At 46.9% G+C, this 23,034-nt stretch overlaps 1 protein-coding gene across 2 annotated transcripts in view; it reads left to right on the top strand.

The window, feature by feature from the left end:
- TBC1D4 (TBC1 domain family member 4) overlaps window positions 1-23,034 on the top strand; it is a 180,702-nt gene that overhangs the window by 90,573 nt on the left and 67,095 nt on the right. For both annotated transcript variants that reach the window (XM_088459332.1, XM_088459333.1), the window contains exons 3-6: window positions 1,276-1,365; window positions 3,888-3,992; window positions 9,215-9,347; window positions 21,507-21,598. In XM_088459332.1, the coding sequence (XP_088315458.1) occupies window positions 1,276-1,365; window positions 3,888-3,992; window positions 9,215-9,347; window positions 21,507-21,598 (420 nt within the window). The remainder of the gene's footprint in view (window positions 1-1,275; window positions 1,366-3,887; window positions 3,993-9,214; window positions 9,348-21,506; window positions 21,599-23,034) is intronic.

Consider the following 23,034-nt stretch of genomic DNA (forward strand, 5'->3'; position numbering starts at 1 on the left):
ATTGAAGGTCTGATTCAGGAGGACAGATGCATTTTAGTTGGTGATATTGCTGACGAACTGAACACCTCAGTGAGTACTGTGCACAGCAGTGTTTATGAGCAACTGGGGTACAAGAAAAAGTACTCCCGCTGGGTACCGAAGCAACTCCCAGAAGTTCACAAAACCAATAGGATGCCTCTTGTGCATTTGATGTGGTATAATGAGGGGTGAGTGCAGTTCCTGCAGCGTATTGTTACAGGTGATGAAACGTGGGTGCATCATGTGACACCAGAGACGAAACGCGCATCGCCCCCACCTTCAAAGAAATTCAAAACAACTCCTTCAGCAAAGAAGGTCACTGTGACTGTGTTTTAGGACCGAAAGGACATGCTGTCCGCTCTTGTGACACATTGAGCCGGTTGCAGAGGGCAATTCATCGAAAACGTCCTGGGTTGCTGCAAACAGTCCTTGTATTCCTGCATTATAACGCAGGCCACACTCAGCCAACCGCAGTCGTGAGTTGTTACAGCGCTAACATTGGGAGGTACTGGACCATCCTTTCTACAGCACTGACCTGGCACCTAGTGATTTCCATCTCTTTGGACCATTGATGAAGCACCTGGGTGGAAGGCGATTCGCAACTGACGGTGAAGTTCAGCAAGCCGCCATGTCCTCGCTTTAGGTCCTTGACACTGATTTCTGCTATGGTGGGGTAGATGCCTTGGTGTACTGTTGGAACAATGCTTACACAAGTATGGGGACTATGTGGAAAAAGAATCTTTACCAAGGCCATACTATTGATTATACGTACAGTATATGTACAAGGTGAATACATTTACGCAGTGAGAGGTCTTATTACCTTATTTATTGAACCACCCTTGTGTGTGTGTGTGTATGTATGTATGTATATATATATATATATATATATATATATATATATACATATATACATACATACATACACACACACACACATACATACACACACACACACACACACACACACACACACACACACACACACACACACACACACACACACACACACACGAGGGTGGTTCAATAAATAAGGTAATAAGACCTCTCACTGCGTAAATGTATTCACCTTGTACATATACTGTACGTATAATCAATAGTATGGCCTTGGTAAAGATTCTTTTTCCACATAGTCCCCATACTTGTGTAAGCATTGTGAGAATCCTCTTAATGTATTTTATGAGCAGCTTTTTATATGTTGAACATATATCCATATTTTTACTTATAATCTGAAAAATCATATAAACATTTATTTTGTAGGTTGGAAGGTTTGAAATTAATCTAATAAGTCCTGATACCAAAACTGTGGTGCTGGAAAAGAATTTTAAAGATATATCTTCATGTTCCCAGGTACTGTATGAGTCTGTTTTGATCAAACTTGGTTTATTCATTCGTGTTCATGTCTACGCTATACATGTTTTATAGGAAAAGGACTTTTCTTGCAATATAAAATGTGTGGAACACAGCCTACAATATACTGTACAGTGCAATAAACACATACTACTACAATATACAGGGCTATTACTCATTCAAATTTAGGAATAGATGCAACCTACTGTTCCCAATTTAGGATTAGAGGCATTCTTCACTATATTCTGACCCAAAAGTGTTGCAATGTAGAAGTAAGGATGCACTAGGGATATGGGCCCAAACTAGGGGTAAGTGGGATTGCAGATTTTGGGCCGTATTCAATTAGAAGCGAGACACTGAGATCAGCGAAAAAGTTTCGCCGATTGTGACTTTTCGCCAGGTGGAAACTTATCTCCGCATTCAATTCCATCCTCTATTCGCGTACGTGGAAAGTCAGTGCAATGTAATAGGCAAAAAAGATTCGCCTCTGAATAGCAGGAGAAAAGAAGTGCAACATTTTTAATTTGGGGTGCTAGGTGGGGACACCTCTCAGCACCCTTGGGACAGCCCCCCCCCAAAGGTTAACTGCGTAAAAAAATGTGAGGAACACCCAAAAAAAGTACTTTGAATTTGGGGCGAAAAAGCACAAAGTGGGGGGACAAGTCCGCAAACTAGCAAAATAAGGTTCTGGGGGTGCTCCAAGAAGGGGTCAAGTGTTTTTGGGATTGCAGGTGCTTTTATGATGGTGAAAATTCGCAATTATTAAAACTGCACTTTAGAGACATTAAAATATGCTAGAACCCATTTTCATGTACCACAAATTTGACTACTTATTTTCTAAAAAAAAATAACTGCTTTATGCTCTTCTTCACCACTTGTGCAAATACGCTAATTAGAGACAATTGGGCAAACTTAACATAGCGAAATAATCGGTAACATCGGACCCATACGCACAGTTAAGGCAGGTCAGACCTCACTCAGCATTGCTTACTTCAACGAACGCTATGAGGCCTCAGGCTGCATCTGGTATCGCTGTGGATAATTTATGCACGCCCCTGGAACGGCGTTGAAAGGCACTGGTACGCCTGCGTTCGCCCGACCACCCTGTATAAGCAACTGCGATCCTTTCTGAATCAGGCCCCTAATCACCAAGTTCTCCTCCTACAGTCACTATGAGGAGCACTGCTACTGTATATCGTCTAATGTGGGCATTGTGAAAGGAAAGACCAGGTAATTTGTAGTGCTCAAAATAATGGGAAACACCCTTTATTTGCAAAACACCAGTTTACAACCAGTCAGATAATAATAGGGGGCCCATTTATCAAAATGCATTTGAGGTAAATTCCCCGAAAACACCTGTTTTCGGGGGTTTACCTCAAATACTAAGTATCCCCCGAATGTATGAAGGAGGGACCTTCATTGCCGCCGGCAGCCGCCTCCCCCATAGGTTTCTATGCGATGCTGCCAAATGTATCAATATCGGGAATGCTTCGCATTCCCGATATTGGCCCCAGCAGCTAACGCCATCTGAACATAGCGTTAGCCGCTGTGTCCTATGGGCACTTACCCGCATTTCAGCCGGCGGAGGGATCTTCCAGATCCCTCCGCCGGCAATGGGCGCCGCTCATGTGCAGTCCGCGGGACTGCGCATGCGCAGCAGCCCGGAATGCGCTGCGGACACATCGCAGGGACGGGCTCTTTTCGGAGCCCGTCTCCCTGCATGTGCCGGGTCATACATTCGGCCGGTATGATCGCATTTTGCAATGCGATCATGGGCGGTACTGGATGCCCTGATCGCATTGCAAAATGCGATCCTTAATAAATGGGCCCCTAAATCCCTTACCTGTATTGAAAACATAAGCTGATTGTACACTGACAACAGACAGACAGCATATACCAGACTACAAGGAGAGCAAATGAAAGTGGCAGATTGGCCATGTTCTTGAGTCCAAACTTTGTACTAATTAGTTAGCTTTTATGAGCCCTATGTTTTCTTAGTTGGATAGAGCTCGTAAAATGACTAAAATATTGCTCTGCTTTACAAAAGCGCATATGATGTAATGTAAGCCTGTATGTTTTCAGACTTGTAAAACATGAGGTAACTGGAAATATTCAGGCATGGCTGTCGCTATGCTGCCTGGTCACACAGACGTGGTTGGAAAGTGCGAATATTGACAGCACTTGGTATAAACCTAAACCACTACGTTCACTCGGGTGAAGGTGAATGGATTAAGGATTTAGCTTCTCCTGTTGAATTCGTAGATTATTGTAAGAGGCTTTTGGATTACTAGCTAACAAAATCTAAATTAAAAGCAACATGGTATTTAAGATACAAATTGCAACATAATAAGGCTGACTTATAGCCATATGTTTTACAAAACAATTGCTTAAAAAAATGACACCCATACCATTGTGATTATCTGTTTATAGATTTCTTAGTACAGGCATATTTGGAGAACGTTTCACTCAATACTTTTTATGTTTCAATATTTAATTGTTTGTTTCTTTATTATGTTTTTCAGGGTATTAAGTATATCGATCACTTTGGTTTTGTTTGCCGTGAATGTGGGGAGTCAGGTGTTAGTCAGTATATTTGCTACGTCTTCCAGTGTGCCACAGAAGCATTGGTAAGTAGTAACTAGGGTATGGTGCTGTATGAGAACTGTTATTTTTACCAGAAGTGTAACACATACTGTAAGTTTCATAAGGCACAGTTATTTATAAAGTGCACACATATTCTAATATTTGGCCATTCACGTGCTGCCCGAAGTATAAACAGATGTGTATTTATAAACATGGACATTACATTTGAACTTACATAAGTGCTATGAAATCCATTTCTTGGCCAAGAGATAAGAATTAGATTGTAAGATTAAAGTCTCAGTAGCACTGTAGCCTCAGAACGTCAGTAGAAATTCGATATGTTGGCCTTCGACACGTCATATGCCTCACCGTGCGCTAGCTGAATGTTATGTTAACCATTTAACTGATGCAGACTTGGGAGTGAAGTGGAAGTAAGAGTACCCCAGAAATATTGTATTTCCACCCATATGCAGAGCCGTACTCCGCTCCAGATGATTATGCCTCTGCATTGGCAGCTTATGTGCCTACTTTATTACAAATCGCCATCAGTGTGCACTTGCCCTATGGTGCATATGATACGCCTTATAACCAGTGTATATGTGCCTGCTTGCAGGCCTGTATGGGCCGCATTTGCGTGAAGACTCTCGTGTGCCCATGTGAGAATGCCCTTTCCAGCGGCATAACGATACACTGCATCGCCGTACACACTACACAATTTGCCGTATGACGGCACAATGTATCATTGCATGCTGCATGTAACAACACTGTTTTGGTCATGTAATTGTCCCATCTGATGTGCGGCACAGCAGATGGAACAATTAATGGAACAACGATACGATATAACGTTTCAATTTGCAATAGATAAATAAATCAGACGATAGATCCAGGCATAGATAGATCGGACGATAGATCCAGGCAGAGCCACCCCTGTCATACTCCTGAGATTTGATATAAAAATTATTAGAATAATACAAAGAAAATATTTATCACTTATAAACATCTTCTTTGTTTATTGTAATCATTTTTATAGTTAACACTCACCAGCTTTGTGGTGCTTCTTGGGACGCAGGGAGATGAGGCAGCAATAGCTCAGCCTCGCTTATGTATAGTCAGACACTGCTTGCAGAGCTGGGGGTGGGGCCACTCTACAGACAGTAAGCTGCACAGAAAGCGCTAATAGAGGCATGCCTCTGAGTATAGGAGGCGTACCTTGAGCACTGAAGGACACCTTGGATGTGTCATGTTACCAGGAAGTGCACACTGTAGAAATCGGAGTTCAAGTCAGCAGCAGCAAGAGAAGATGCAAGTAGGAGAATCAATGGATACTGAAGCTTAGTGTACTGAGGGGAGAGTTACAGTGAATAGGGAGTGAGACAGGACCCCAGCACTCAGACCCATCTTCATGTGTGCCTCCCCATCCATTGGCCTCACTGCACGTCACTAGATAGATCATATAGTGCAGGCCTGGCCAACTTGTGGCTCTCCAGCTGTTGTGAAACTACATGTCCTAGCATGCTTTACCAGCTGAGACTTGCAGTTTCACAACAGCTGGAGAGCCACAGGTTGGCCAGCTTTAAGCTTAATATGGTCACATTCACCAAAAATGATTTTGTCAGCTAAAAATACTTTGCAGTCCATCATTAATGTCATTCATTGTGATACTGTTATATGCTGCTCATCTCTGCCAGAGACCCCGCCTATATCAAATCTTCAAGTCTCCTTGTAACTCGATAGAGCTGCTCTTCATGGTTTAGTTTTCTACTTCACATTGACCATCAGCAGAACAAGGTATAGCTGGTTCCAGGAGCCCCCTTACCCCATCCATAAGGACTACATAAACAATTAGATAATAGTAACTTTTCCTGTTTATTGCAAGCCTGAATAAAATATAGATCAAGAGCGCACGTATAGAAATGATATATGAAATCTTATATACAGGTATGCTCTCATTCACCCTCCATATGGTACAAGACGTGACCTAGATCCAGAGGCGTCACTAGGGCTGGTGTCACCCGGTGCTATAACTCATGGTGACACCCCCCCCTCCAAAAAAAAAAAAATTGATATGCAGCTCCACGAACTCTCCCCAAATACCAGTCCAGCAATCACACTTACACAATGCCCCCATTAGTGGTGCCCGTAGATTGCAGTGACCGCCAGATAATACAGAGAGCGTCGTAGTAACCGCCAGATAATGTAGAGAGTCACAGTGAATGCCAGATAATGCAGAGACCATCATTGACCCACATATAACACATAATATGAATACACCCCTTATACACACAGAAACACAATAATTATACCCACGCACATACATTAATCACCATCCCCAGCATAGACAGTATTACATCCCCAAGTTAAAAACAAATACACCCTCCCCCATTGAATAAGTATATCATCCCCCTAGGTCTGATGGGCAATGTCGCTGACGAAACGTGGGAGCAACCCTCGTCAGTGACATAGCGGGTACACACTGGCCGATATGCCCGATATGTACATATCTTCTAGTGTGTACCTGGCATTAGGTTTAGGGAGGGGAGGTTAGGTTTAGGCACCAGGGGGGAGGGTTAGGCACTAGGTGGGGAGGGATAGGGTTATGCACTAGAGGTGAAAGGGTTAGGCACTAGACGAGAGGGTTAGGGTTAGGCACTAGGGGAGAGGATTAGGGATAGGCACTAGGGGAGAGTATTAAGGTGTGGGGAGGGGGAGGTTAGGGTTAGACACTAGGAGGGGAGGGTTAGGGTTATGCACTAGAGGTGAGAGGGTTAGGGTTAGGCGCTAGGAGAGAGTGTTAGGGGGTGCTGGGAGGGGAAGGTTAGGGTTAGGCAGAAGGAGGGGAGGGTTAGGCACTAGGAGGGGAGGGTTAGGGTGCAGGGAGGAGGAGGTTAGGTTTAGGCACTGGGGAGGGAGGGTTAGGGGTTATGGTTAGGGGTATGGAGAGGGGGAGGGTTAGGCACTGGGGGGGTTTGGGATAGGCACTAGGGGGGAGGTTTAGGGTCCGGGGAGGGGGAGGTTAGGTTTAGGCATTGGGGAGGGAGGGTTAGGGGTTATGGTTAGGGGTATGGAGTAGGAAATAAAGGACAGGGACAACACAGCCCCTGCAGGCACAGGTCTAACATAACACACACACACATAATGACAGGTAATGCCCCCCCTCCTCCCTCATTGAATTATTTACATCCCATTACACCTACTGTATACGCTGTGCTGGCTGCTGCTGTCTCCCAGCTCCTTCTCATCCTCGCTGACTGAGAGGTCAGAGGGTCACGCTGGGAAGAAGCAGGGACCGTGTACAAACTACTTGTCAGTATTCAAGTGTAATCAACAGTGTCTGAATACACTTGAACACTGGAAAAATGTTTTGTAGACTGTCCCTGCTTGTTCCCAGCGTGACGATCTATCAGACAGCAGCGAGGAGCAGAAGCTCAGCTGCCATCCATCCACCCCAGCGGCTTCAGCCAGGCTGATCAGTAATCAGCCCCCTGCCTCTAGCACTCGCACCCCCGCCCCACATGGAGGGGACTGCATGAGGAGCTCAGCCGCACTTACTGTATAGAAGGCTGCCGCTGGCTGTCTCACTGTGACAGGCGCAGCGGCAGCCGGCAGAAGCAAAAACTGTCTCAGCTGCTGCTGCAGGGAGAGCGCCTCTCCAGCCTGGCGTCTCCCTGCAGTGCAGGACCTGCTGAGCGGGGGGTGGGGATGAGTCGGATTTTGGTGTCACCCCCTTGGAGGGGGACACCCGGTGCGGCCCGCACCCACCGCACCCCCCTTGTGACGCCACTGCTTAGATCCTCCTCCATAGGTAGCAATTTCCAGACTTTAACTTCTTTCTAAATTTAGGTTCTGTGTTGCATTGTAGCTGCATCCAAAGTCACTTATTATATACTGAGCACATAAGATTAGTATTTTATTCGCAATCGATTTGATATAAAGCCCTGGATTAAGCATAACGTAGCGCGACTCATATCTGTCCTCAGTATTTTGTGTTTTTACCCAGTTAAGCTACTGCACACAATACCAGTATCAAGAGTACTTGTGCATTAGTTTCAAAATCTGTGGTGTGTCAAATAGGGCTATAGTATTTGGTGCAATTTGAAGATAGGTGTATGTGGACACATCTGTATATCACATATTCTATATTAGTGATGGCCAGGTGACCCTAGCACCACATGCAGCTCCCTGCACCTACACCTTCAGCCCCCAGCTTCTTCTTGCTTTATGGTCACATATGTTTATTATGGCTGGTAACACATGTTTAAAAAGCCTGCTAATATTTTTACAGATCTTTATTTGGTTACAATAAATGTAATAATCTATTATTATTGAGGTTAATGGTAATATGAGACCCTTATGAAAGTTTTAGGGCCACCATTGCCATCCCTGAAGTTTATCAGGCCCACAACTGTCATAAATAATATATATAATAATATAAACATGTATGCTTTTATTAGCATTCTTTGTACAATGTAAGTATGTATATTGGTAGCATAATTGTATTGTTTATTCTAATTCCATAAAGGGTCGTCATTTGGTGCATGTTTAACACTGTGGGGTCTATTTACTAAGCAGTGTTAGGAGACATAGTGAAAAGTGCTAAGAAAGTGATAAGGAGCCAGCCAATCAGCTCCCAACTGACATTTTTCAAACACAGCCTGTGAGATGATAGTTGGGAGCTGATTGGCTGGCACCTTATCACTTTTCACTCTGTCTCCTAACACTGCTTTGTAAATAGACCCCTGTATGTTGAATCCGTGTCATTGCTAGTATCTTTATTCTATTCGTATTGATTGTAACTTTTTATAGTCTCATTAAACAATTAGTTTCTTTGGCATTCATAATAATAACTTGTTTCTAACCTGCATTTCCATAAAACCGCTTTTAGGGAGTAAAACACTCCCTAGCAGTGAATTTTAATACTGCCCCAAGTGTATAAAATTTGGTATAAGAACAAGTAGATTACACAATTGACTGATTAATCCACTTGTTCTTATACCAAACTATTTTATACACTTGGAGCTGGATTGGAATTCACTACTAGGGAGTGTTTTACTAAAAAGGAGCAGCAGTCCTCGTCCAGCGAGCTGGAGATTGTTTACATGATCCAGGGGAAGGTGAATATACACTCCCAACAACAGAGGACCATATCTATATCCTAATACATAGGAGTGAAACTAGCAGAGCTCCATTGGCCTGTCCACTGTATCTCTTTGGCATTCATGTTTTCACATACCTCTATAAAAGATTGTGTTGTGTTTTTACCTCTCAGGTGGATGAGGTCATGCTGACCTTGAAGCAGGCATTCAGCACTGCTGCTGCTCTACAGAACGCCAAGACACAGATCAAGCTTTGTGAGGCCTGTCCTATGCACGCTCTACACAAACTGTGCGAGAGGATCGAAGGTATAAAGGGGTGTTCACATTTTCTGTACATTACATCTGGAAATGGATAACTCCTAGGTGCAGATTCAGGAGGGAGGTTCCGTCTAAACCTGGCCCCATCTGCACCTGCTCAGATTTCCAGCCATTACACTACATAAATCCTGCACCTCTATGGGGTCGGACATCCCCCACAAGGTTCCCTCTTAAAGTGTACAGAAAGATACAAATTTTTACAGTAATGCTATATTCAAGCTATAAGGTGCTTTACAAGTCTTCCCTTCCTTGCTGTTATATATATATATATATATCCCTTACAAATACATCTAGCTCTTACTCTATTGAAGTATGAACTGAATTTTTCAAAACAATTAATACTGCAAAATAAAATTATGTTTCTCTCCTAATATTCATAATCTAAACAAGACCTTGTTTTTTGCAAGGGTGAGTGGATGCATTAGATCCAAGGGGAACTAGATATATGCACTAATGATAGCAATGGGATTAATTTCAAGTAGGAAATGCTAATTTCTACTTCAGGGTCCATAGGGGTCCACAGGGTGACCTTGGGGTATAGCTGGATCCTGGATCCTCGGGCACCACGGAGTTAAAGCTTTTAGCTGCTCCCAGGATGCACTTGGGTCCAACCTCCCCTATACCCCGCCCCCGAGCCACAGGCACCTCAGTTTTAGATGGTGCCCGGCCGGAGTCGGGTCACCCTGCGGGGTGGGCTGCAGGAGCAGCCCCCTAAAGCTTTTAATTTTTTATTTAACTTAGTTAAATTTATTTATTTTTTACTATTAGTTTTTTCTCTAGAGCAGCAGCGCTGGGCTGTCTGTACAGACGCCCACGCTGCCGCTCCTTCTCCCTGCTGGCGCCGCGACGCCAGCACTGAACTGGGGATCGCGGCGGGGGAAGCCAAAGTCTGTACTAGCCGGACTCTGGCTTCCCCCGGGACTGCTGCCGGAAGACGCCGGGGAGATCAGGTAAGCCGCGCACCGCTGATTAGCGGCGGTGCGCGGGTTCCTTTTAAATGCAGTCCCATGCCCCCGGTCTAGGGGACAGACCGGGGGCGCTAGCGGTGGCGGCGGGCCCCCCCTCCAGCGGAGGCATACCCCGCCAGACCACTAGACCACCAGGGTTAATATCGCGGCAAGCGGGATGCCGGCAACCCGGGGGTTAATATGCTAGCCAGGGGAGGAAGCCTTCCCTGTCAGCGCTCCTCCCCTCAGCTCAGCGCGCCTTTCAGCTCGGAGTCTGGCGTCGCTGAGCTGCAGATACTCGGCCACTCCTCCTCTGAGGTCTCCAGCGGCCATTTTCTCTGTGGCAGCGTGGATACTCTCAGGGAGCACGCGGACCGGTCCCCCTGTGTACCTCTCCCCTGCAGAAGGACAGTGTACACAGCGCTATAGCCCTCCCAGACACTGAATCTGGGAGGTTGATTGTAGTGGAAAGGTGCAGTGAGTATATCTTCCTGCATGGTATGTGACTTTTGCTAGTGCTGCCTGTCTGTGTCTTTTTTCTACTTACTGTCAGCCTGTACCTATCCCTTTCCTTCTCCTACAAGCCCTACAGGTGTGCGGGGGAAGGGTGTTTCTACTGACCTCACCTATATAGATCACGTATTTGTGAGGTCCGTCACATACAGTTGTGTGCTACACGGTGCCATATTGTGGGCTGTTGTTCAGCACACTGGTGAGTGCGCACGTTTTCTTCCTAAGTCATGTCTGAGGAGGAGATTGAGCACTCCGGGGCTCCGGTATTGTTCTCCTGCAGGCGCTGTTCTGCAGGAGTGGATAGGGAGGATTTGTCACAGGACGGCCTGTGCGGACGGTGCCAGGCGGTCCCTGGTACGTCTAAACCTCCCATTTCGCAGGAGCCACCATGGGCGATGTTTTCCCAGGTGCTGGTGTCCATCGCGGACCGTCTGTCGGTCCCGACTGCCGCCCCTACTAGGGCGTTGCCCCAGCCTGCCATCCCCCATTCCCCGGGTGTCCCACAATTATTGCAGACTCCCCCGGGGTCTCAGCCTGTTGGTCCCTATGCGGGGTTGCCAATGTATATTCAGTCCACCCCTGTGGCACAGCCGGCTGTGGTGCCGTTTCAGGCTCCTGTGACAGCTCCTCCACCCTGGGTGGATGCGCTTTCCCACACTGTCCAAGATTTGGCGGCAGCATCTTCGGCTTTTCAGTCGATGTTGCGCAGTGACGTGCCCTCCAGGGCGTCTAAACGCTCAGTCATGGCACAGGCTGCGCATCTTTCGGATTCTGAGGGGTTCTCGGATGATGGTGAGGTACAGGATGACTCAGCCTCAGATGCCTCAGTCCAGGAGGTAGACACTAAGTCTTCCATCAATGTGCGGGCTCTGGTTAAGGCGGTGCGGGCTATTCTTCTGATTGAGGATGAGGCACCCGCTCCCAAGTCAAGGTATCCTAGTTTTAAAAAGGCTAAGGTTACTTCTACAGCGTTCCCCTTGTCTGATCAGTTGACTGATCACATGGCGGTGGCCTGGCAGACGCCCAGTAAGCGTTTTCTGCCACAGAAACGCTTGGCGTCCAATTATCCATTCCCGGAAGCGCATTGTAAGAAATGGGAAACTCCGCCTGCAGTCGATTCCCATGTAACACGCCTCATCAGGAGTGCTACTTTGCCATTGCCGTCTATATCCTCGCTGAAGGATCCTACGGACAGGAAGGTGGAGACTTGTCTAAAGTCTATTTATTCTCTCTCAGGGGCTGTAGCCCGGCCGTCCATGGCCATCTCCTGGGTGGCCAAGGCCATTGAGGGGTGGGCCGCCTTGGAGGACACGTTTACGGATGAATCTCCGGACGTCCAGAGGGCGTTGTTAGGACAGATGAGAGATGCCGCCTCCTACATTGGAGAAGCATCTTTGGATGCTAGCCTGTTGACCTCTAGGGTTTCGGCGGCAGCAGTGTCTGCTCGTAGATCCTTGTGGTTGCGGTCTTGGAGAGCAGACGCGGATTCAAAGAAAGGCTTGGAGGCCTTACCTTTTAATGGGGAATTACTATTTGGTCCGGACCTGGACAAAATAGTAGATACCCTGGCAAAATCCAGGTCAGCCTTCCTCCCTTCAGCTACTACACCTGCTAAGGTCCGGAGCTCGGCGTTTCGTTCCTTTCGGGTTCAGGGCAAGGCAAAGGGTCAGTCCTTCCCGAGGCAGTCCGCACCCAAGACCGCCTCAAAGCCAAAGAAGCAAGCCTGGAGTGCTAGGCGCCCTTCTTCCAAGCCAGAAGATAAGCCTTCTGCGTGATGGGACGGGCCTCCCTCTGGGGGACCCCAGAGTGGGAGGCCGACTTCTTCAATTCGCCCAGTGCTGGCACAATACCACCACAGATGCCTGGGTGCGAGAAGTGGTCCCCCAGGGGTACGCCCTGTCTTTTCGGCACAGGCCGCCTTGCCAGTTTTTTTGCACAAGTCCTTCTCAGGACAAAACCAAGGCCTTGCAGGTTCAGGAAGCCATAGAGGCCTTGCTGACGGCGGGGGTCATTATACCCGTACCACAGTCTCAACGTGGGATGGGGTATTACTCTACTCTGTTTCTGGTGCAGAAACCCAATGGCTCTCATCGCCCCATCCTCAATTTGAAGTCCCTGAACAGGTTTCTCAGGGTTCCCAAATTCAGGATGGAAACTTTGCGTTCCATCATACTGGCGATGGAACCGGGGGATTATATGGTCTCCCTGGATATCCAGGACGCCTACCTCCATGTGCCTATAGCAACATCGCACCAACGGTTTCTGCGGTTTGCTATTCTCCACAACCACTACCAATTCAGGGCTCTACCCTTTGGTCTCTCCACGGCACCAAGGGTATTTACCAAGGTGATGGCGGTCATGGCGGCTCACCTTCGGAGCCAGGGGATACGGTTGCTACCGTATCTAGACGACCTCCTCTTGCTGGCAAGCTCCCCGGAGGTACTGATCCAGCATCTCCACCTGACGGTCGCTTGTCTACAGGCGAACGGCTGGTTGATCAACTGGAAGAAATCCTCCCTCATCCCATCACAACGGATGGTTCATTTGGGGGCCCTGCTGGACTCTCGTCAGCAACGGATTTTTCTGACTCCAGAGAAGGTCTCCTCCTTACAGCTGCGGATTCACAGTTGTCTGAGCAGTGGCAGAGTGTCGGTGCACTCAGCGATGAGAGTTTTGGGGTCCATGGTGTCGGCATTCGACATGGTGGAGTTTGCCCAGTTCCATTCCAGGCCCCTGCAGGGGCTGATTCTTTCAGAATGGAACGGATTGCCACACAGGATCCGCTCTCAGATGCTGGTGTTGTCCTCGGAGGTGTGTCTGTCCCTAGCCTGGTGGCTGCAGACAGCGCATCTCCTGGAGGGGCGCCCCTTTTGGATCCCGGAATGGGTTCTGCTCACGACAGATGCCAGTCTCCGGGGTTGGGGGGCGGTGACAGGCTCCTTGTCACTTCAGGGTCGTTGGTCGGCGGAGGAAGCGATTCTTCCCATCAACATCCTGGAACTGCGGGCAGTATACAGAGCCCTGCAGTCGTCCGGCACCGCTCTTCACGGAAGGGCCGTTCAGGTGCAGTCAGACAACGCCACCACGGTGGCGTACATCAATCACCAGGGAGGGACTCGCAGTCGAGCTGCGATGTCGGAGGTGTCCCGCGTCCTGGCTTGGGCGGAGCGCTATCTTCCAGCTCTCTCGGCAGTTTTCATCCCAGGAGTCCTCAATTGGGAGGCAGACTTCCTCAGCCGTTACGATGTGCATCCCGGGGAATGGTCGCTTCATCCAGAGGTATTCCAACTACTCGTGGACAAGTGGGGGCTGCCAGAACTGGACCTGATGGCGTCCCGTTACAATCACAAGCTGCCTGTGTACGGGTCAAGGACAAGGGACGCAGGCGCAAGTCTGATAGACGCGCTGTCGGTGAAATGGCTGTTTCAACTGGCTTACTTGTTCCCTCCGATATCTCTGCTGCCTCGGGTCCTGCGCAAGTTCAAACAGGACGGAGGCACACTGATCCTGGTGGCCCCAGCGTGGCCCAGAAGGCTGTGGTACTCCGATCTGCGGAGCCTGTCCATCGACGCTCCGTACCTCCTACCTCAACGGCGGGACCTGTTGTCTCAGGGGCCCTGTCTTCACTCGGATCTGGGTCGACTATCTTTGACGGCGTGGCTCTTGAGACAGCCGTCCTGAGGTCTCGGGGCTTTTCTAGCTCCGTTATTACCACCATGCTGAGGGCGCGCAAGCCTGCTTCCGCGAGGATCTATCACAGAGTGTGGCACACTTACTTTCAGTGGTGCGAGGCTAGAAACTATGATCCCCAGGTGTTCCGAGTTTCGCGTATTCTGGCTTTCCTTCAGTCCGGTTTGGACTTAGGATTACGTCTTTCTTCACTGAAGGTACACGTGTCTGGTCTGTCGGTGTGGTTCCAGCGCAGGATCGCTGCTATGCCGGACGTACACACCTTTTTCCAGGGTGTTTTGAGAATCCAGCCTCCCTTTGTGCCACCTGTGGCCCCGTGGGATTTGGCGGTGGTTCTTAGGGCCTTACAGGGTCCTCCTTTTGAGCCCTTGGAGTCAGTGGAGCTCAAGTGGCTAACTTTTAAAACTGTTTTCCTCTTGGCAATTGCTTCTGCCAGGAGGGTTTCAGATTTGGGGGCGCTTTCTTGTCGTCCCCCTTTTCTGATTTTTCATCAGGACAGAGCGGTGCTTCGCACTCGTCCTGATTTCCTGCCTAAGGTGGTTTCCAGGTTCCACATTAATCAGGAAATTGTTGTACCAGCCTTTCAGTCACCTGTCTTTCGGCTGGGGAGACTTCCTTAGACGTTGTAAGGGCACTCCAGGTTTATGTGGACCGGACTAGTTCTGTGAGGAAGTCGGATTCTTTGTTTATCCTCTTTGGTTTTCACAAGAGGGGTTGGCCTGCCAACAAACAGACTCTAGCCCGTTGGCTTCGTTCTGTTATTATTGAGGCTTATATGCAGGAGGGTTTACCTGTTCCAGCCTCGGTTAAGGCTCATTCCACTCGGTCCGTGGGCCCTTCTTGGGCTGCTAGCCGTGGCGCCTCTGCTGTTCAGCTCTGTAAGGCGGCCACCTGGTCTTCCATTCAGACCTTTTTGAGGTTCTATGCGTTTGACACCTTTGCCTCTCAGGATGCATCCTTTGGGCGCCGGGTTCTCCTATCAGCACAGGAGCGTCCCCGCCCTTAGTTGGACTGCTTTGGGACATCCCCAAGGTCACCCTGTGGACCCCTATGGACCCTGAAGTAGAAAACAAGAGATATGGTAAGAACTTACCTTTGTTATCTCTGTTTCTACGAAGTCCATAGGGTCCACAGGGCACCCGCCCTGACGCACCTGGCTTCATATGGGCTCTGTGACTGGTCACCGGTTTTCCGTCTCCCATTTCTGTGAGTATGGTTCTTGTGTGTTCCAGTCTTCCTTCTCTCTGTTTTGTCTCCTCCTCCGGCCTGGGCTGCTTACCAACTGAGGTGCCTGTGGCTCGGGGGCGGGGTATAGGGGAGGTTGGACCCAAGTGCATCCTGGGAGCAGCTAAAAGCTTTAACTCCGTGGTGCCCGAGGATCCAGGATCCAGCTATACCCCAAGGTCACCCTGTGGACCCTATGGACTTCGTAGAAACAGAGATAACAAAGGTAAGTTCTTACCATATCTCTTGTTATTTTCCCTATGATAAAAGTAGTAACTAGGTAGTTTTTATGCTATAAGTGCATATGTGTGTAACGTTCCAGGTAGGGGTGTGTTTTGTCTGTATGCATCCATTGTCATTTTGTGTTGTGTGTGTGCAGTGTGGCTGTACTGTGGGTATTATGGTAATGATGTGATTTGCTCTGTGTATGTGTACCCAGTGTCTCTATGCTGTGAGTGTGCCTGTGCTATGGGAATTGTGGTAATGATGTCACTTGCACTCTGTATCAGTGTGGCTATGCTGTGTGTGCAGTGGGGCTGTACTGTGGGAATTGTGCCAACAATGTGATTTGCCCTGTGTATGTATGCTCAGTGTCACTATGCAATGTGTGTCCTGTGCCGTGAATGTGCAAAATGTTTGTACGCTGAACAAAAAAATCTGGCTTCTCATGCATAAAAAGTTGAACAGCATTGTACTTTTATTATTTGTCATAAACCTATATTTATAGCTTTTCCTATTTTGCAGCATTTTAAAGGCAATCTGAAAGTAAGGACAGTTCATACTGCTAGATTTTGATCCTGTAATATCTACATTGACACATGGTAAAGGTTTAACCCTGTATTGCATGGTGTTGCCTGTAGGCAGCCAACAATTCAGCATATTTTTATGTTTCCTTCAATTCCACTATAGGATGGTGTGTTTAATAAATGTAAACACATAACAATAATTCTCCGGAATCTTTGTTATTCTTCAATAATTATGATCCACATGAAATATATATATATATATATATATATAATATATATATATATTTTTTAAAGTGTACATATTTTATCATAATTCATGCAATACAGGGATTAGGCAAATATGAAGACTCTAGGTTGTTCGTTCTCAAATGTATTTGGAATCAAAGTATTTACTTCTGTAGGTTTGTTTACATCTTTGTAAGTACAAAGAATTGTATTGTGAAATCCACAATCACTTGGACCTTTTGATTGTATGGAGTAGAATGTATTATTATTATTATTATTATTATTACCAGTTATTTATATACCGCACACATATTTTGCAGTGCTTTACAGAGAATATTTGGGCATTCACATCGGTTTCTGCCCCAGTGGAGTTTACAATCTACAGTCAGGTGCATAAATATTGGGACATTGACAGAATTTTCATATTTTGGCCTCTATTCACCACCACAATGGTGAATGCTTCAGAACTCATTGGACGGCGCTTCACAGTGCAGATGGACAATGACCCGAAGCATACTGCCAAAGCAACCAAAGAGTTTTTTAAGGCTAAAAAGTGGAATGTTATGCAATGGCCAAGTCAATCCCCTGACCTGAATCTGATTGAGCATGCATTTCACTTGATGAAGACAAAACTGAACGGAAAATTCCCCAAGAACAAGCAGGAACTGAAGACATTTGCAGTAGAGGCCTGGCAGAGTATCACCAGGGATGAAACCCAGTGTCTGGTGATGTCTATACGTTCCAGACTTCAGGCTGTAATTGCCTGCAAAGGATTTGCAACAAAGTATTAAAAAGTGAAAATTATATTTAGGATTGTTTAGTTTGTCCCATTACTTTAGGCCCCTTAAAAAGTGGGAGGCACATATAGAAACCGTTGTAATTCCTACACCGTTCACCTGATTTGGATGTAATTACCCTCAAATTAAATCTGAAAGTCTGCAGTTAAAGCACATCTTGTTTGTTTCATTTCAAAGCCATTGTGGTGGTGAATAGAGGCCAAAATATGAAAATTCTGTCAATGTCCCAATATTTATGCACCTGACTGTATATATTCCCTACCACACCGGTTCTCAAACTCGGCCCTCAGGACCACAAACAGTGCATGTTTTCCAGTTCTCCTCACACAATCACAAGGGAAATAATTAGCTCCATCTTTGGATCTTTTAAAATGTGTCAGTGAATAATGATTACACCTGTGCACCTGCTGGGTGACCTGGAATACCTGACCTGTGTGGGGTCCTGAGGACAGAGTTTGAGAACCACTGCTCTATCACATTTACACGCACACACACACTAGGGTTATGTTTTTTTGTCAGGGGTCAGTATATTTTTGGATTGTGGGAAGAAACCAGAGTACCCGGATGGATGGCTTTGCCATCGATGTAGAAGATATGATAGTAATCTGCCATTGACGGCAGAGGTGCAGCAATGTTTTTTGTGTTTTTCTTTTTTCTGACACGGGGGACACAGTGCTTAGCCCCGCCCCTGATGTGCATTTACCCTGATTGGCCTGCCGTCTGTGTGCAGTGCTCGCAAGCAGGGATGCCTCTCTCCCTCCAAATTCTTTGACAAATTCGCTTCCTGGCTCTCTCACTTTCTCTCCTCAGATCTTCCCTCCATTATCCTAGGTGATTTTAATATTCCTATTAACATTCCCTCAGAATCCTCTGCAGCTAAACTCCTTACCCTCACCTCTTCATTTGGTCCCGCCCAATGGACCTCATCACCCTCCCATGTGAGTGGGCACTCACTTGACCTGGTCTTTACTCACCGTTGTGATATTTCTGATTACTCCAATTGCCCATTCCCCCTCTCTGACCATCACCTTCTCTCTTTTAACTTATCCCTCTCTCCTTCTCCTCCTCTAACTCCTAAGGCTACCATTACTAAGCGTAATATTGAGGCTATTGACACTGTTGCTTTTTCCTCCCTGCTGGACTCTCTTCTCTCCCCTATCATTTCTCTCTCCTGTCCTGATCAAGCTACTTCCCTGTACAATTCCTCCCTTACTTCTGCTCTTGATTCTGTTGCTCCAGCAATAACTACTCACCCTCGCAGATCCACACCACAACCCTGGCATTCCAAATGCACCAGATACCTACAAAAGTGTTCAAGAATTGCAGAGCGTCAGTGGAGAAAGTCACGCTCTAAGGCTGATTTTCTCCATTTCAAATTTATTCTCTCTTCCTACAGTGCTGCCCTGTTTCTCTCCAAACAAACATATTTCATCTCCCAGTCCTCAAACCCCCGGCGTCTCTTTGCCACTTTCAACTCCCTACTCTGCCCTTCCCCTCCTCTCCTTCCCTCCTCGCTCTATGCCCTCGACTTTGCCACCTACTTTACATCTAAAATTGACTCCATACATGAGGACATCATATCCCATCAGACCCTCAGCACTCCTCCCCTCCTTGCCCTTACCACCCCTCCCCTTCTGTCTCACCAACTCTGACATCCTTCTCCCCTGCTTCTGGAGAGGAAGTCATGGCCCTCATCTGGTCCTCCCCTCCTTCCACCTCACCTCACAAATGTCAGCAACGACCTCCTTGCTGCCAAATCCAAGGGCCACTACTCTCTGCTCATTCTCCTTGACCTCTCTGCTGCATTTGACACTGTAGACCACCCTCTCCTCCTGCAAATCCTTTACTCTCTCGGTTTATGTGGCACTGCCCTCTCCTGGCTTTCCTCCTACCTCTCTGATCGTTCCTTTGCTGTGTCCTCTCATGACTCCTCTTCCCCCCCCACTTCCACTAACAGTAGGAGTTCCCCAAGGTTCTGTTCTTGGACCTCTCCTTTTCTCCCTATATACATCCTCTTTAGGTGAACTCATTAACTCCTTTGACCTCCAATATCATCTCTATGCAGATGATACTTAAATTTATCTTTCCACCCCTGAGCTCTCCCCCTCGCTCCTTAATCGTATCTCCAACTGTCTCTCTGCTGTCTCTTCGTGGATGTCCCAGCGCTTTCTTAGACTTAACATGTCTAAGACTGAGCTGATCATCTTCCCACCCTCTTCCACTACATCACTTCCCACAATTTCATTATCTATTGATGGTACAACTATCTCCTCTAGCCCCAAAGTGCGCTGTCTTGGAGTTATCCTAGACTCCTCCCTCTCCTTTAAAACGCACATTCAGCACCTCTCGCAGTCCTGCCGTTTTCACCTAAAAAATATCTCCAGGATTAGACCCTTCCTCACCCAGGATGCCACTAAAACCCTCATCCACTCACTGGTAATATCCAGATTGGACTACTGTAACCTTCTCCTAGCTGGCCTCCCAGTCTCTCACCTCTCTCCACTACAATCTGTTCTCAATGCTGCTGCTCGGCTCATCTTCCTCTCCAGACGTTCTACATCTGCTTCCCCTCTCCTTCAAGCCCTACACTGGCTCCCCTTCCCCTTCAGATGCCAATTCAAGGTTCTTACATTCGCCTACAAAGTCCTCACCAAATCCTCTCCCGCATACATTATTGACCTTCTCTCCCTTCACACTCCCGCCCGTCCACTACGCTCAACAAATGCATGCCGCCTCTCTTGCCAACTGATTACTTCCTCCCACTCCCGCATCCGAGATTTTGCCTGAGCTGCTCCCCTACCTTTGGAATGCTCTCCCTCTCCCTATCAGACTCTCCACCTCTCTACAAATCTTCAAACGGGCTCTCAAGACCCACTACTTCATCAAGGCCTTTTAGCACTCATCCTAACCCACCTCATGCTCTTTCCTTCCTATCTTCCCCTTCTGTCACACCTGTCTGTCTGCCCCTCCCCTTAGAATGTAAGCTCTCATGAGCAGGGACCTCTTCCCTCATGTGCTTCTCTTTACATTTTCTTCTACTCTCTACTCCCCATTAGGGCACCTAACACGGGACTGCCAACTCCCGGCAGCTTATTGTGAGCGCTTTAATCACTATTTCTGCAATGTATATAAGTCGTGTCCTTGTCCTGCACTGTAATGTACTGTAAGTTACTTGTTTCTTGTTCACCTATTAGTTCTATGTACTATGTAAGGCGCTGCGGAACACTTGTGGCGCCATATAAATAAAGGAGGATGATAATAATAATAATAATAATGTCCATCAAAGGGTGAAACCATCAATGGTTTCATGCCATCGATGCAATCGATGGCCATCCCTAAGACAAAGGGGATTAATAATTATTATACATTGCATTATTAAAATAGTAAACAAAATTGGTTTGAACTCAATGTGCACTGATAGTATAACATTTACATACAACAAAGTATGCTTGTGTTTACAGAATCATCAGTTTGTTTGGCTTCTCAAATATCCAATTGCTCATCCAAACATTTTTATTGATTGACAGCAATTTTATGGTGTCTGGTTAATGCAAATTGATATTTTTTTTAAGGTCAGTAAACATGATTTATGGCCCTAGGTTTACTATATAGTCTACTTCAAACTGTGGGTCTGATTCAGAGTTGTACGTTACTGCACAGTGCAATAATATGCTAATGTCGCAGGAGGCTTCCTGTGTAAATAGACATCTCCTGCTGGCTTCTGTGATCCACAGCTGCATCTGAGAACACGGCATGGAATCACTCTGCATGACCATCCGTGACTGAATGAGAATGAGATCTGCACATGCGCAGAGTTTCTAACATCAGAGTTGTATGCAAACCATTGGGTGTGTGTACAACTCTGAAGTAGGCTCTGTGTTAAAAAATATTCTGCTTTCTCAGCTAGTTGTATAGATTTCTGTTCAGGTTTCCCTTTTAATTCTTCGCCAAAGAGTAAATAGGTCAATTATCCCTGAATAACTCTGTTGTTTTTTTTATTCCTAGGGCTCTATCCGCCTAGAGCGAAGCTGGTAATACAGAGACAGCTATCTTTGCTTTCGGATAATGATCAAGCTGACATTTTTGAAAGAGTGCAGGTAGGTATCATTTGTTTTGTTAACCTTACTAACACATATATTTATATGTAAAGAGTGTAAACAAAATATTTTCTTTGTGTTATTGAAATTATGAATATAGGCCCTGATTCAGAGCCGGACGCTCTGACCAGAGCGCTCGCTCTGAATCAGGGCCCTCCTCCATGAAAATGGAGCGTCCTCCTGGACGCTCGCATAGCTGTGGGTGACCACCCACAGCTTATGCGAGCGTCCATGATGATGGTCGCGATGGTCAAGACCATCGCGACCATCGGGATTGCGACGGAGACCCTGCGGTAGGGTCTCGCTGCCGCAAGCCCTGGAGTGATTTTGGCTCTATCAGAGCCAAAATCACTCCCACTGACATCACTAGTGATGTCAGTGGGGCCGGCTGCAGACGGTAGGCGTTCCCATGGGAACGCCTCCGTCTGGCAGCCACGCCCCTGGCACGCCCACCAAAGGGGGCGTGCTGTCAATCAACATTGACAGCACGCCCCCTTTGGTGCGAGACCCGGAGCGACGGAGAGCCCGTCGCTATCCGGGTCTCGCGCATGCGCACGACGGAGCTCCCTCCGTCGTGCGCATGCGCAGTGGGGCAACATCGACACGCTTGCGAGCGTCCTGCGCTCGCGAGCGGGTCTGAATGACCCCCATAGTGTTTATTGTAAGGTGCAGCAAGACATTATGGTGGAGATGTACTAAGCTTTGGAAAGTGATAAACTACCAGCCAATCAGCTCCTAACTGCCATGTTTCAGGCTGTGTTTAAAAAATGACGGTTAGGAGCTGATTGATCAATAGTTTATCACTCTCCAACTTATCACTTTCCAGAGCTTAGCACATCTCACCCTTGATCTCTTTGTGTACATAGCAATATAAAAGGATATTACAAGGGCATGTTTATGATTCGGTGCTAACATCAGATTTGCCCAGATCTATTTGTCTGTTAAATTTTGATTACATTTAAGTGAACAGATTAAATAAAATATATATTATTATTAAAATTGTCACAGTATAATGGCGCTGGTAATGTACGTGTCGGCAGGATGCAGATCGCATACCCTCTCATTGCTTAGTATGGTACATCACTAATAACTTTTACCGCACTTTGTTTACTACACTTAGTGGAGGCAGCTGTAGTCCAGAGAATGCAGCCTATACTGTAAGTTCTAGAAGTCTTCACTAACTATTTGCCGGTAAATCTATAGTCGCCAATGTGCCCACACTATGTTTTTGGAACATTCTAATTATTCTGCATTGAGATTATCTAAATTTACTTATATAGCTGGAATTGTCCCTCTAACTTTTATAGAACATGGTCACCGTGTGTTATTCTCCCAACACCAGCTTCTTTAACTATCTATATGGGTTTTTTCCCCCCATTACTTTGTATGCCTTTTTAACTGTTCTCTCTTGTCAGCTATAGTATAGACATCGCTCC

The sequence above is a fragment of the Taudactylus pleione genome, unplaced genomic scaffold (assembly GCF_031769625.1).
Source record: "Taudactylus pleione unplaced genomic scaffold, aTauple2 ptg000041l, whole genome shotgun sequence".
Classification (NCBI taxonomy): domain Eukaryota; kingdom Metazoa; phylum Chordata; class Amphibia; order Anura; family Myobatrachidae; genus Taudactylus; species Taudactylus pleione.